This window comes from Taeniopygia guttata, chromosome Z (assembly GCF_048771995.1).
Source record: "Taeniopygia guttata chromosome Z, bTaeGut7.mat, whole genome shotgun sequence".
Taxonomy (NCBI): Eukaryota; Metazoa; Chordata; class Aves; order Passeriformes; family Estrildidae; genus Taeniopygia; species Taeniopygia guttata.
In genome coordinates, this window is record NC_133063.1 from 40,084,311 (window position 1) to 40,100,607 (window position 16,297).

The 16,297-nt window shown below is 41.6% G+C and overlaps 1 protein-coding gene across 2 annotated transcripts in view; it reads left to right on the forward strand.

Annotated features, from left to right (window-relative positions):
• The window catches only part of ST8SIA5 (ST8 alpha-N-acetyl-neuraminide alpha-2,8-sialyltransferase 5), a 69,781-nt gene that overhangs the window by 19,809 nt on the left and 33,675 nt on the right, over window positions 1-16,297 (forward strand). The window contains exon 2 of one of the 2 annotated variants that reach the window (XM_002195296.7): window positions 2,052-2,760. In XM_002195296.7, coding sequence (XP_002195332.2) covers window positions 2,630-2,760 — 131 coding nt within the window. In that variant the 5' untranslated portion in view covers window positions 2,052-2,629. Of the gene's footprint in view, window positions 1-457; window positions 2,761-16,297 lie in introns of those variants that run through there. The other variant, XM_030258489.4, reaches the window with a different exon arrangement.

Here is a 16,297-nt window from a genome sequence, read left to right on the forward strand (position 1 = left end):
TATGTCTCTCAGGTGCTGCAACTACTGGCCAGTCCTGATATAGCAGAGAATGATGAGAGGACACAGAAAATCAAAGACTGACACAATACATGGGCTGTTTGAAGCAGCTCAGGCTCACCATCACTCCAGGAGAAAGAGCTTCTGCTAGGCTCAGGAATTTGGTGAATTACTACACAGATACGAAGAAAAAAAATTCTTTTGAATGGAGGGCAGTAAAGGTAGAAAAGCTGAAAGTGTTTTCACCAAAACCTAAGTGATATAAGAATCTGCAAATTCAGTGTCACACCTCCAGAAAATCATAAGAAGCCAAATTCTACTCTCTGATATTTGCTGTTATTGTAAAATGACTCCCAGAGCAACTGGGGCAAATTTCTCTGAGTTTTCAAAGCTATCAGTAGTAATCAAACGGTTCAAATAATTAAGTAAATTTTTCTTCTAATTCTGAACTTATTGGCCTTGACTAAACTACTGCATACAAATCTGCCAGTGTAGTGTTTTTTGGGGTCTCAGCCTGGGAATTTTGATGGCCATACAGCTTTTCCTTTTCCTGAGAGGGTTTTTGGTATGAAATGGTACAGTTCCTATATGGAAATAGTCTCACATAATGTGAGCTTATATGAACTGATAATTTAAAGAATAAATATTTGGCCCCAGAGCTGATGGCTTTGACAACAGGGAATCAAACTACTTTTTGTGTTTAGCTTGCGGTCCCCTGGTATGTGTAGTATTCCCAGTACAGTGCATCCCACTGAGTTATTTTTCTAACCTAAATGTTGGTTTTCTTTCCTTTGTTCTGGAAGACCCTGAATGAAAAAATAGTAGAAGATTGTTTCCAAGGAAGTATCAGTATGTCCTTGCCCTCTACCCCTACTTTTCCCTGGGTAATCTTTGATCTGACCCGGGGTCCCCACACTATTTATAAGCAAGGTGATAATGGAAGCATTTAGCAGGGCTCAGAAACAGAGGTGTGTGAGCTGTGACAGGCACTGAGGCAGGACATACCAGGAGCTGGATCCCTAAACCTTCTCTGCAAAGTCAGTTGTGCCTAAAGTGCTGCTCTCCAGCCTGCAGCAGTTCAGGCTGACCAGCTTCATACCTTAAACACTTGTGTGACTTTTGTTGCTTAAAAATAGGTAAGGCAAAGCCTGCTTTAGCCATTGTCTATCTTGCCCAAAATTGCTGTAGGTCGTGCTGAGGACTAGCCCTGTCTTTAAGGATTGTGTTGAAAGGCTTGCACAGTTACCTTTGGCCCTTCTTCACATAGAGCACCAGTTACAGCTGAAACAAAGTCCATTAACACTCTCTGTTTGCTGCTCCACACAGCTGGGCTGCTGGCACACTAGAGAAATTTGCATACACTGATTTAACCGTTGGAAAATCTATGCACACAAAAATCTTCTTCTCTTAGACAATGGATTTTCCCCCTTCATTTTGTTGTCAAAATCCTTTTCCCATCTGTTATTGGGGCAAAACAACTTCCTAGTCTGGATGTTTCATTCATGGATAAAGCTTTCATTGGAACTTGTTTTAGGGTTGGGGCAGATTTTGCTCCCAATGAAATGAGTGACAAAACTCCCCATGAGTTGAATTGAGCCTCTCCTGAAAATGTGGGGTTTTAAGAGGACTTATGATGGCTGTGGACAAGGTCTAATTGCTCTACCCTTTCAGAAGAGAACTGTGTCTAGTGGAGGAACAATCAGAATATTTGTCTCTTTAAATGAATGGTTCTCAGAGCCTGCACTGAGAGGCAGGCTCTCTCTCTGCGGCTGTGAGGCTACTCAGAACCTCCAATAAATCAGCATGCAGGCACTGAGAGCTCTGTCCTTGAAGGGATGCATAGTGACCTTGCTCATGCTTACTCTGGAGGAGTAGGGGAAACAGGGGAGCCCAAATAGTGAGCAGTGTGGGACTGAAGGCTCTGTATTCTGCATGCAAATTCCACAGCACCGGAGCCACGGCACAGACGGCGTGCTGCTACAGAATGCAGCTTTCCTGATAGCCTGACCAGACTGCTGCTGCTGTGTTTCTTTTTTTTCTCTTTTTTCCTGCAGGGTTCTGAATGAAATCCTCATGATTGTTGCATGCTTGTTCAATAATAGCAAGCCCCAGTCACGTCTCCTTGTGAGCACATTTGGTCGGAATCAGTGAGCAGAAGCAGAGAAGAGCTGACGACTATGTGCTTCCAACGCAGGTTGCCGGAGCCCTGTGTTTGCCATTGGCTGCAGTTCTCTGGTTTGTGTGCAGCTTCCCCCATCTGGAATATGAAAATGGGATTGAAGTAGATAATTGCTAGCAGCGGGTTTTCAAGAGAGGCTTAGAGGGAACAGAATGCCTCTCACACAGCACAGGCTGCCTGTGCTGAGAGAGCTCTGAGAGATGATTTTAGATGTTACCCACGTCTGAATCTCCTGGAAACTTTGCCATGGAAGCAAGCCATTGCACACAGTCCTGGAGCTGACATCCAAAAGGGGCAAGGAAGGGGCAGCAGATCCAGACAGTGGGATACCTTGTCCTTGGATTGCTCACAGAAAAGCCAGCAGACATTCCCCTCCACTCCCCTGCAAAAAGGGCATGAAGGTGGCAATGAACTGAATTTTACCCGGTGAAGCTTCAGTGGCTTTTAAGAAGGATGGGATACACTGACCCTTCATCAAGCCGGGATTTGCTGGGAAACAGAACTTTGTTCTTCATCTTCATCTGCGCCTTTGCCGTGGTCACCTTGCTGCAGCAGATCCTCTACGGGAGAAACTATCTTAAGAGGTAAGGGGGGATCAGAGGGAATAGGAAAAGTTGTCTGATCAGACTGAGGGGAGACAGAGCTCCAGGGAAACCATATATATTCTCAGTATTCTTGCTGATGATGACAATGTCTTGTCAGTCTGGGAAGGTGCATCCAGCATCTGTAATGTTTGTTAGATTATGAGTGCAGGACTCATAATGGTTATGAGGTTAGGCAGGTTAGGCAGAATATTATGTTTTGTGAGTTTCCTGGATTATGTTTTAATCCTCAACTGCAGTAAAAATATGGGTTTGTATTCAACTTAAAGACTCATGCCACCTGAGTATTTGCCCCTTACAAGGCTTCCCACACTGTGTAAGTTCAGGCTGAAATGGCTTGAGATGTTGAAGTAGCATGTTCATTGCTGAAACTTCAATGTCTAGAAACAAACATGCAGATGCAGTTCCTAAAATCAATATTAGTGTTCCAGATAACCGAGAGAGCACTTTATTTTTGCACTGCTATGTTCTTATGAATTGCTGCTGAGACTGCCTCGCTGTAGAACACATCAGCCTTTGATCTGAAAATGCTCTTTTCACAGCAAACACTGATGGGGCTCTATAAATGTTTAACCTTGACCCATGCAGAGTTTATTTTACTTAAACCTAGTTTGAGAAGTTACAGCTTGCATGATTTTATGAAGATGAATGTTTCCCTTACATGTTTTGAGGTAAGTGTTTCAGTTGTGTAAGCAGCTGCTGTGGAATTTTTTACTGGAATTAAGCTGCATTCTGCCAGGAGAGAGAAATGGTTTGGTTCTTGCCTTGCTTGCAACTCATGTAGTTGTTTGCCTTTGCCAAGAAAAAGAAAAATGCTGGCAAATCAGCCAACATTTCTTCCTGGGAGGAAAAAGCAAGCATGATATTAATATGTTTAGACAGGGGTGTTATTTATCCACAGAGCAATTTGTGTGCTTTGTGTTGGACAAGGCCTTGTCTGGGGGAGCTCTGATTTTTTTTATGCACCTCAGCTCCAGTAAGATGTGACTTCCTTAGCTGGAAGAAGCAAGAATGAGCAGAAGCATAAAAAACATAAGTTTTTTGGCTTGGAGAAAATTGAGGGGAGAAAGGTTAACAGACTTGAAATAGCCAGATTAAATCTTAGAAGAAAAAAGCAATAAATACATCTCTCTAAACACTCACAAAGTGCCAAAGTGTTGTAGCAGGAAAGATTTGGATTTAATAATGATGGGGAACTTTTAATGAAAATAATGACCCAGTGAGGTATAAAATCTCCATATTTGGTGAGCTTCAGGAACCTGGTAGGTAGACAAGGGTAGTACTAAGCTTCCTCAGGGTTAAGAATATGAGTTTATGGCCAGGTGGAGATCTCATCTTGCCTTATTTTCTCAGTTTTTCCTCTTTGTCCTGAAGGCCTGGCAGTCCTACCAATCCTTGCTTTTCCAAGTCAGAATTACTGCAACAGGGGGAGAGAGAAGAAAAATAAATCACAAGTACAAACGGACATGAAAAATGGCAGAGTAGAGATAAGATAAAATTATGAGAAGATGCAACTAGAAACTCTTCCACTGAGTGATGTCTGTGGCCTACCTCTGTCCTGCCTCATGCCTGGGGAACCTCTCCTGTCATCATCAGGGAATGAAAAAAGGCTGATGTCCAATTCCAGGGATTCCAAGGACAAAGTCTGGTTCTGAGCCCTCTGCCATCAAAGAGTCCCAAGTAGGGAGATGAGTATATATTTTGTCACTTCGACTGGAAAACACTGCTGGTTTGTTTTCTTTTCGTTTTTTTTGTTTTTTTTTTTTTTTTTTACTCCAGTTTGCAATGATTTCTTTTACTTTTTTTTTTCTTTCTTTTTTTTTTTTTTTTTTTAATTAACCATGTGAAAATAATCTCATAGAGGGCTCCCCTAACTCAGTACAGGGAAAAAAAAAAAGCACCTCAGCTCCTTTCTGTTGGGAATTGGCAGTTCCCGTCTTCCATGGAAATAAAAATGTAGGATGTGGCTCTAAGTTTTTGGTGACAGAAAGGTGATTTAAGCAGCAGTCTGCATTGTTACCACAATATTATTATGAAGGTACTTTTTTTTTTCAGCTTTCCTTTTCTTCCCTCACTCTTAATGTCCTGCAGTACCTTCTGGTGAGCATTCCAGGGCAGTCTGATTGCCAGTGAGCTCCGTGCAGGGGCAGCTGTAACCTTTAATTACTCTTGCATTTCACAAACCAACCTCCGGTGTTAAGCCCCCTGCTAGAAGCTGATTCCGGCTGCGAGGCTCCTTGGATATGTTTTAACTTGTGCCTGGTGATTTTGGAGAGGCTCCTTGGAGAAAGGAAGGGGGATATTTATATCCCTGGTGCCACTTGCCAAGCTGGAGCTCGGGGACGCTGCCTGAATCCATAGCCATTTACTCGCTAGGATTCTACATGCTGCTTGTTTGGGATGCCTTTGTCTGCATCCCAACACCTGCAGCAACAGCGGGCCGTATGGCCTCCTCCCTGGGCAGCAAGAAGAAATTCCCTCGTGTGTTTGGAGAAACCTGAAAATTACTCTAAAGTACTGTTTCAGTAAATGCACAGTGCTTTTAATTCTGAATATAACACCAGGGTAGCTCTTTTCTCTGCAAGAAGATGGTGGAAATGGGCGAAGGCCAACAAGGCAGGGAAGGTGACCTAAACCAAGCAGCCCGGGCACAATGCAAGTGACAGCACAGACTCAGGACTGATCCCAAAGAGCAGAGTGGAGAAAGGAACTCTTTTCTGGGAGAAAGATGGAAAATTTGCGTTGCTGTAAGCTGTGCCATGCCACTTGCCCTTACAAGCAGGGAATGGGCTGGTTTGATAGCCATGAAATCCCACCTGAGGCTGTCCATGGAGGATTGGGGTCCTGCACTTGCCCATAGCCATCTTCCCAGGGCACCTGTGGGGGTGGCAGGACTGTAGACAGGAAAGGATGCTCCAGGAAATAAACTGTGCTCAGTGAAATTTGATAAGGGGCCCAGCCTCTGGTCAAAGTTCTCTCTTTCCCCTTCTGGGATGTTAATGAACTCCTGGCATTGCTGGAAGAAGGGGACAATGTAAAGATTGAATTTCTAGGCATTCACACATTTTTTACCCACTGTATAATGTTCCCCACTCCTTCCTTTGCAGTTTTATACAGTGTCATTGGAAAGCATAATCCTGTCCACCTTTCTTTTTTTTTTTTTTTTTTTTTTTCCCTTTTTCAGTTTTCTCCTGGGTGGGATGGATATGGGTGTTCTCATGAAGGCCAGTGCCTCATTCCTGTAGATGCATCTGAAGTCTTGAACAGGAGAGCCAAACTGCAAGCTGGAGAAATGACATCAGGAAGCTCTGGTCTCTGCAGCTTCTGATCCCAAGTAAAAAGGATGATGAAATGAGATATAATTAAGGGACTTTAATACCAATCTCTGGGGTAATTATTTTTATTTCAGGATTAATGTGATGATTAAAAATCTACTGCATTGATCTGCTAAAGTAGGTTAAATGCTGTGGTCTTCTGCTTAAATCCAGAGCTGGCGCTTGCTTTTGTATTGACTCATCTTTCCAATGCTTGCCTTTCAGCTGAATTTTCCTTTGAATCAGATGCTCAGCTGAGGGCTGGCCTTTTTTTTGTCAGTTCTTGTTTGGCCAGCAGGGAATAATCCTGGATTACATCAGGAAACTGCCATTACAGTAAAAAAATGTTGAAATCTGTCTTCATCTCCCAACCTGTATCGTGGGAGAGATCAATAGGACAGTCCTTCCCTTTGTCAAGGGAAAAATATCAGAGCAATACTTTGCTATATACCAATATTCTGTTGGCAAGAAATTCACTAAATTCTGGGTGTTTTAACAGACTGACTTCTGCACAGGGAGAGTGTCACCTGAAGAAGAGAATCTGCACCTTTAAAACTCCTTTTCTTCAGCTGAGTGAGGAGAACACATTTCCAAAACTATTAAAGACTCTCAACAAATATTACCCCAGGGCCTGCCAGAGGGTAAATAAAAAATGAATCACACAGCAAGAGTCAGCAAACCTTCCCATGCAGGCAGCCTGCATTATTTGAAAGCTTTGTCTCTTCTAAATGAGAATAAAATATTACTCTTATGTATGTGTGCCCTCTTACTAATATCAGAATCTCATGACTTGAGGTAAACCCATCATTTATGAATATCTTAGGCAGCTTTTATCCAACAGTTGCAAATCGATTCCCAGGCATTCTTACTTTTTTCCTTACCATATAAGATTATTTGTGATCAATTTCTGCACTGTATGGACTAAAGGAATAAGCCCAGAGAAAATAAACTTTAACTACACATTTAGTCTGTACCCTAAAGTCACGTAATTCTTACAGCAGGGACAGCGGGAATTGCAATGGGGACATGGAGGCTACTTGTGGCCCAAGTTGTATTTTGTCCTAAACTGGGTTTTTTGTCCTAACTACAGCCAGCTCAGGTCAGTTGAGAGCTCCTGCCCCACCCTTGGCACAGCTGCTAATACCATGTGAAAGTGTTAGCCATAACCTAGCCATTCCTATGTTAAAACTCTCCTTCCATTTAAACGTCTGCCCCAAAAGGCGTAATTTGAAGGTCACGTAGTGAGTCATCTCTCTCTGCTAACATAGCTCTGTGCTTCCAGCTCTAACCAGAGGGAATTACTACCCCACAGAAATTACCTGTATCCTATGAGTCATCTGGATGAATCCCTGACAAGGTGCTGGGCAGGTCTTGGGTTTGGGAGGCTTTCTTCAGAGAGGAAACTTCAGAACAAAGCAAAGTCTTCAAACAACATAGAGCACCAAAAAAAAAGTGTATTTACAGGATATGGGCATCACCTTAAAATGGCCAGATCCAGTTGAGCACAGCAGGAGAAGCTGACACTCTAGCCATGCTGCTCCTGCTACAGGATGTTCCCAAGACCATCCATGGGGTGCAGGCATCCATGTTGGCAAGGGAGTGGAGGGGGCAGAACCAACAGGGAGTTGATGGATTAATTCAGCTGTCTCCAAATTCATGGGATCACAGAATCCCAGAATGTTTTGGGTTGGAAGAGACCTTAAACCTCATCCAGTCCCACCACTTGCCATAGGCAGGGGCACCTTCCACTATCCCAGGTTGCTCCAAGCTCCTTCCAACCTGGCGTTGGACACTGCCGGGGATCCAAGGGCAGTCACAGCTTCTCTGGGCAATCTGTGCCACCACTCTCACAGGGAATAATTTCTAATAAAATCTACCCTAAATTTACCCTTGGTCAATTTGTCCTGTCACTCCAGGCCCATGTAAATTGTCTCTCTCCGTATTTCTTGTTGGCTTCCTTCACGTGCTGAAAGGCCACCCCAAAGCTTCTCTTTTCCAGGCTGAACAATCCCAATTCTCTCAGCCTTTTCTCACAGCAGAGCTGCTCTATCCCTCTGATCATCCTGGTGGCTTCCTCTGGACTGGATCCAACACGTTGATATTCCTCCATCCAGAGGCTGGATGCAGTCACCCATCCCACTTGTCACCCATTCCCTTTCCCACTGCTGCTGTTGCTTTAAGCAATTCTCCTGAATCCAAAATTTTTTCCTTCTTCTACTTAAAGGTTTGAGGACTTTTAACCATGATTTTAATTTGCTTTTAAAGGAGAGGATCAGGTGGCTGAAGTTTTAGTACTAGAGTGTCAGGAAATGTTATTTCCTCTGTTGTGCCCCCTAGCAGTGCTCCCCATGGCCCTGATGCAGAAAACCAGCAGGTTTATATCCCTGCTCCCTCTATGCTGTATTTCTAGCAGTGTTTTCTTTCACCTCTGCTGTTGAGATGGCAAAAAAACCCACCTGCTGGTCTGGTCTGTGAATTGCCAATCCTTCTCCATCTTCAGATGACAGTAAATTAAAGTAATGAGCATCCATTATTTCAGTGCAAATTGCATTATTCCAAGAGTGTCACTCCCTGATGTGTTATACCATGGTCTTCCTGACCTCATATCATGAGGAGGGGTCACTACAGACTGGCCTTTGCCCACTTGCCCCTTTTATTTTGGCTGTGGCCACTCAGCAGCTCCTAGGCCAGAGTCTACAAGCCCACTCTGGTTGGTTTGAATTGTGTTAGGCTGTAGGAGCTCTCCAGAAATGTTTTGCCCTGGACAAGTGAGTTATAGGTATCTTGCTTACCAGCCAAAAAGTGGCCATTGTCCTTACTGATTAATACAGAGACAATTAAATCCTGATCCTAATTCATGTAGTACCCAGTAGCAACTTCCTTCAGTCTAACTTTGTTGTGTAAAGATCTAGGCCTGCTTCTGTCCATGAAAAAAATTCTTCTTGTGTATTTAGCTGAATATCTGGGTTAAATCTTCATTTTACACAGATCTTTGCCTCAGTAGGACAAAGTAATGGTTGAGTTTTGCCAATGTCCATCATTCAACACCTTTTCATCCAAAATGATTTAACTGCTGTGACATTTCTTTTAGAGGAGAAGTGCCATCAACATGTTTTATGATGTTTTGAAAAGAATTACCTGCTTTGCCTCTTTGTGTGTGGGCAGGTACAAAGTGCAGCCTTGCCTCCATTTGTAAAATGGTATACCCAGAGCCCTGTTTCCCATTTTTGTTTGTGCTCCACCCATGTTCTCCACAGCACCCCCCTGTGCTCCCTTAACCACTGACCTCTGTGGCCCATTGGTGATCTGGTAACTCGGTCTTTTATTTTTGACCCAGCTGGAGTTTCCTGATCATTCTTATGAAACGTAAACTTTAAGTCATTTAGAGATTTTGAGGAGCTAAGAGAAATAAGCCTTACTAGAGTTAATTAAAATAATAATAATAAATGAGTAGGCCTTGATGAAGTTAGGAGTTAGTAGTTAACTAATAATTAATTGCTTGTCAGCACAATGTTTAGTTAGCTGGGTTTATAATGAAGAATACAGAAACTGACAAATAGCTTTTAGGAACATAAGATAATTGTGGGCCTCCTCTGTTCTGGAACCAATTGAAGACAAAGAATGGGAGTTCTACCAAGAGTTCATTTGTCATACTTGCATTGAAAAGGTAGAAAGGTCAGAACGAGGAAGACTTGATTTACTTCCTCATTTAGGGACCCATCCCCATGAAAGGGACCACCGACCCATTTCAAGGGACAAACTACGCATGCTTAATAGCTTTTGGAGCGACTAGCATACGAAGTGGGGAATGGAATGTACTAAAATGATGAATATGTATTTGTATTTTGTGTATTCATTACTTGTATGGATAAAAAAACTCTGTAATCACCTGGAAGGTGCGGTGTGTATTTGGGAGCTATTCTGAACATTGCCCAGAGTTGAATAAACATACACTTTCTAACTTTAAATTGTTAGAGAGTTTTTGTCCGTCACAGCTGGATATCGGTACTAGATCAATATCCATATTTTTTTAATAAATCACTTACACTTGCTGATATTGTTCAGGTATAATCACTGTGCAAAGCTTTGTATTTTCTTACTTCCACTGTGCTTCACTCTTACCCTTGATTGCTTTTTAATTTCATTCCTCAATTTTTAATTCAAGTGTATTCATTGCTCAGCAGTCCATGTCTCCCTCAGGGAAATTGTGGACTTAACCTCTCATTTCTTTGAGGCATGCTTGCCCTCTTTTTCTTGCATCCATTTTGCTTTTCCATCAGCCTTGCAGATAGTTGATGTCCTTTCATGTCCATTTTATTTAGTTTGGTTTATGCTTTAGTTCTCAGGGTAAATGCCTTAAAAGCAGCCTCTGTCACTGGTATGGCATTTTCTATCAGAACAAATACAGCCAAAGCTGGGCTTTTGAAGGCTGTAAATATTTTGAAAGGTTTGCCTAAGTGGTAGGAGAAAACTGTGCCATCCACTTCTGTGATGGAGAGTGAAAATATTTGCTACTCCTGTGCCTAGCACTGGGTACACATGCACTAACTGTGAATGCATTTTGCTCATTGTCTTCCGCATGAGCCCTCAGGGCAGTTTAGGGACACTTGACCTGATGCTGGATGTATTAGTACTGGAAACTTGAGATGCAGTGCAATTATTTTAGTCAGACCTCTTGTGGTCTGGTGAGATTTTGGAACCCATGCTGCATCAGGCATCTACCATCTCAAATGTCAGAATTCACTGGTATCTTAAATCATTTGGGATTTCCTGCAAGTGTCTGTCCTCAGGGCTTGGTTGGTTTTGTTTTTTTTTTTTATTATTTTCTTGAAAACTACCTCCCTCACTATAATTTCAATCTGTTGTTGGTTTTGTGCTGCCCCTCAGTATTACAAATAATGAGATTTCAATTATGAATAATTCTAGATGTGAATAATTATTACCAATAGGATTGATAAGGATTATCTATTACTCCTTAGATATTTGTCTTCCAGCCACAGATGTGAAAAGGTAAGACTGTAAAGGTTTAGAAGGTACCCTTTGATGTTCTTGATATCCTGATCAACATTAAATCCCATTTAAGTGAACTATTTGAATGTGTTTTATCCTTCCTGGGAAGTGATTTTAGGCCAAGTTTTTTCAGATATTGCTTGTGAGTGTCTGATGCAAGATTTGACCCAAATGTGAAATGTGCTACATGAAACAAAATCTTTTTTCTGTGTAATAATGGTTATAATCCAGAAGCTTCCCACCTATGTTTCCAATGTTGCTTTTTGCACTAGTCAAAATATACTCCTCCACCATTTTAATACTATTATTTCCCTCTAACATAAAGAGCCAGACTTGTCTCTGGTATAATTCCGTAAGGGCAAGAGTGTAATGAAACCAGACATGCTCTTGTCCGACACTGTCCATTCATATTTTGCTTTTTGTGGGACCCATGCTATTTAATTTCTTCCTTTTGCTCTGAGTATGCCATTCTTTCTCTTCCACATATTTTCATACAATTTTCAAAACCTTTTAATAATTTTGTCCCTGTGAGATGGTAAGTGATGAGCTCAGTAATTACCCACTGTCAGTCTAGTTACAAACCTGTAGGTCACTGAGACGAAGGTTGATCTCTATTAAAGCACAATGAGAAGATGTATTTGCTTCTACCAGGACTAAAACTTGCATTTTGCTAATTTCTCTGGAGAAGTAAGTATTTCTCTAAACTTGACTAGTCAGATTCAATGTTTCTTCCACTGAAAAATATGAATTTTTTAATGGACTGACATGAGAAGAAGAGCATATTGCTCAAGTACTTGAGTTGGCCACAGGAATGTTTTATTTATTTGTATCCTGTCTGGCAGGTTTATGGCCCTGGATTCTAGACTGAAAGAGGCCAGCACACACATGGTATTTTCCTGGCATTACATAGCACAGGTGAATTGGACCTGGACTGCTGTAGGCAGATTTATATTTCTTTCTTTTCCCTGTGCTGCATCTTTTAACTTGTTGGGACTTGTGTGTTTATTTCAAAATGGATTGGGATGTTTAAAGTGGTATTTAACTATTCAAATAAGCATTTACCTTGTTCATGTCACCTGGCTTCATTGTCTTCAGGTTCTAAGTCTGGCCCTTTTGTCAGGGAAGAGGTTTTGAACACAGGTCGGTCTGACTGGGCACTGCTGGGTTTGATCTCAGTGTCTCACTGTTCTCTGGTGGTAACTTTAGTCCTTTACTCCTTTTGGACCCCTCTCATACCTTTTCAAGCACAGTATAAATAATCTTGCTTTTCCTGGCCGGTTCACAAATGAAAAGGGATCCTTGGTTTTCTCCAAAAAATGCTGTCTCTGCCAGCTGCTGGGCTTCTCTTCACCTATGCAGCAGTCTGTCACACTGGAGGCTCCTGATATTCCCCTCACCCAAGCTCCTCTAACTCCCTGATCCATTTTAGTGAGTGTTTCCAATCACTCTCATCTGCAGGTCACTCATGTTTTATTTTCCATACACCCTGTGGACTCAGTGAGTCATAGTTTCCTTTTTTTTTTTGCAGAAAGAAGGAACTGAATCTCTGGCAAGATTAACCATCTGACTTTCCAACACCTCCGTGACACAAACCCCTGTTAATAGGCTAAGGGCATCACTTTCCATTTTTAAAGAGAGCAGAGTGATCATTTAACACTAAAGTCTCCAGTTCCTCTTCCTGAAGGGCACAAGAATTACAAAACAGGGAAACTGAGGTACAGTGAAAGTGATTTTCCAGTGACTTTAGGAAGCCCTTACATGGCCTGGGCTGTTGGTCATCAGAACAGGAACTGGATATGGCTTCTATATCTGAGAGGTAACAGGGAAGTGTAGCACAATGACCAGGCCTGCAGAAACAGGATTATAAAATTACTCATAATATATATGGAATTAATGAATATACTATTTGCTTACAACTTCAGCTGGAGCCAGAGCCACAAAATCTGGATTTCCTGTCACCTCCTAATGGCCTCTTTGTTAGGGAGAGTGCATATGGAGAAGGGATATGAGAACTGCTGGAAAGCAAGAGCAGGAGAAGTGATGACAAATAACAGAGGGAGCTCAGAAAGACAAATAATTTGCCTTGTTCTTGGGGACATCCATATCTTCCTTCCCTTCCTCTGCTTCTTCTTCCTTGCCCATCTGTGTAGGCCAGCAAGCTGAGTCAGGTTTTGGCTTAGCTTTACCATTATAAAATAACATTCATTTCTGCCTGGTTTTGCTTGGGCTTGGATTTAGCCTGCCTGTGGTAGATGCCAAATGAGGATAGCTGTAGCTGTCACTTTTTAAAGTGGAAATTGCTTGCTGCCTGGGATTAAATGGGATGAACTGGTGGTATTTGGGGAATAGATTGTGGTTGGAGTAGCAGTGATGCCACTGCTGCCATTCAGTCCCTGTCACCCAGAGGTGCTGATCGCTGTGTCACTCAGCCACCTGCCCCAAACTGCTCTTGTGCCTGGGAAGCACATGGATCTCTCCTGAACAGGTTCTGCTGCATACACAATAATGGCCCACTCTCTGGGTAGAGCCAGACATGACCTCCAGCTGCGCTTGGAGACTTTTGGGTCTCCTTTTAGCAGCTTGCCTTATAAGCCCTGCCTTCTGGTCCGAAGTGAATTTTCACCTTTCCTTCCTTTTCAGAAGGTAATAGGCACTGCTGAGGGGCGATCTCAGTGTGACAGCAGCATGGGCGCAAAGCTTCTCTCTGCAATTCATCTGCTTGCTCATTCTTGCCTTGTACTTCAAAATCCTCATAATTATCTGATATCCTCTGCTATTAAAACCTCTGCTTGTGTAGGAGTTGTTTTTTGTTTGGATTGCAGCAACACGCTTTCAGTCTTTGCTTCCTGCTGCTTCCTGACAGCCACTTTTGAACAAGCCCTTCAGAGTCACTGCTGCTTGGCTAATTTTCTGGCTTTTCACCCCCTCCTCCTATTTCTACTTTACACCGATGTTTATTTGACCACACACTGATTCAACACTTACAGTTGCCAATTAAGATCAAAATATTGCTTTGACATTTACCTGAAACTCAAGGTCTCTGTTGCTAAGACATCCAACTTCACCGAGCTTCTCCAACGCAAGGCAGAGCATCGCTCATACTTTTATTTATTAGGGATAAGTCGTGTGATTAATGGTATCCATAACTGACGTATATCTTCCTTGATGAATAATTTGCTTACATTCATGGCAAAACAAAGCATCTCTGCACTGAGAGTTTCTGGTTATTACACCTTTTATGAATTCTTTCCTTGCCGTCATCAGCATCACACACTGGGGACACATACTGATTTTAGAAGTTGTTTTATTAGGGCAAATTGAGCAAATGGCAATGTTCCACTTGGCAATCATTGACAATGATTCCAGGCTTAGAATTAGTTTTTCTTTATTTCATTTTTCTTTTTTTAAAATTTTTTTCTTTTTTTCTTTTTTCTTTTTTTTTTTTTTTTCTTTTTGTTTGTTTGAACTGTTTGACATAACCTATGTAAATTACATAGTAGACCTTGATGTCTGCTTTCCTTACCTTCTTTTAATCTTTCCTTACCCTCCCTTTTGGTCTGTTGTTTTTTTCTCTTCCTTTTCTGTGCTTCTGTCCTCTGTGTGCTTCTATATTGCAATTCTGATTCACAGAACCTTAATTTGTTTACCTGTTTAAATGCAGTCACTGCTGAGAGTGAGCATGGTAGAATTTGACTGAAATAGAATGCCAAAGTAATACACTTATGAAGGGGTTCAAGTTTCTTTTCTGTTTTCTCAGGCTGTTTGCACATTTGACCAGATAATTTTTTATGGATGCTTACAACTTAAACCTGAGAGGATTAGAAAATTTTGTATTTCAAAAATTAAATTCTCCCAACTCAAGGCTGATTGGAATAAATGGTTAAGCTCTCAGTAATCCTGTTAGAAAAATAATTAAATCAGTGTTTTTAAATGTCTCATCCTTAGTTTCTACTCAGTCCTAATACTACAAACCATTATTTATGGAAGTTGTTCTTACTGTGAGAAAGAGATTTATTGTACCACCTCTGCAAAAAATGCAAAGCAGCAGCTTGGTCTCAGTTTTGTAGACTCACAGTGAGACACACAGCCCTATGAGCTGTGCAAAATTTCTTTGGTGGGGTGTTTTGGGTATTTATAAGCCTGTATTCTCTTAATCCCTGGAGTACCTGTTAGAAGAAGAGCTCTGTATGGTCTGTCTGGTTCAGGGCTGGACATTTAATTTTAATGTGACCCTAAGCTCAGCTCTCAGCTCTGTACTTTGTCCTTAACCACAGAAAAGTGTCATACCCAGATCCCTCACTGGATATTTTTGTACCTCAATTAGATCCCCACCCTGCCACTTCAAAGCTAAGTATATCAAGATAGTCATCTTAAGACATATCTGCCATTCCTCAGGGTTAGTCTTGCAATCTCCCCTTGAATCTTACCCTAAATGTGAATGTGCTTTACACTTGGTGCCTCTGCTGCAGTGCACACCCTTCCCCAAAAACAGCTTGATGAAAGGGGGGGGCATTAAAGAGTGATTTTACAGTTTGTTTTCCTAGATGGACAGCTTCACCCCCCTTCACCTTGGAACATTTACTTAGATTTCCTTTCAGCTGTTACATACAGAGTAAAGACACAGACAGGGAAAGTACTTTATTGCATGTTTTAATTCTTTATTTAATCTGCCTGAATATTGGCTATGCTGTAGGAGAGTTCACCTTTGGAGGACACACCAACACTAGATATTTATCTGGATTAATGCTCTCTATTTCAGTTTGCAAATATCAAAGTCCCAAACAGAGAATTCAAATCCTATTAAAAGTTGCAATCCCAACTTGGTTTTTCCATGCTTCTCTCCCAGTGTATCATTCAGTGATGCGTTTAACAATTAAAAGATACTTTTAAGGCCATATACTTAAATGTTTTTTACAAAGATATATATTTGAAGAAACTGGGTTTCTATACCAGTTACAGTGTTGCAAAAAATGTAAGACTATGGTATATGGAAGAGAACCACAAGCATCTATTTCAACAAGCCTCAAAGTGATGGCGTCCAAGTAATTTTCTTATGTTTTCTTCACACAAATATTCATAAATATTCATAAATTTTACCTTCAGCAGGTCATCTGATTGAAAACTGCCAGAGAAACACACAAGTTATGGGGCTGCCTGATAATCCAGAGCACTGCATCACTCAATGGCCATTATAG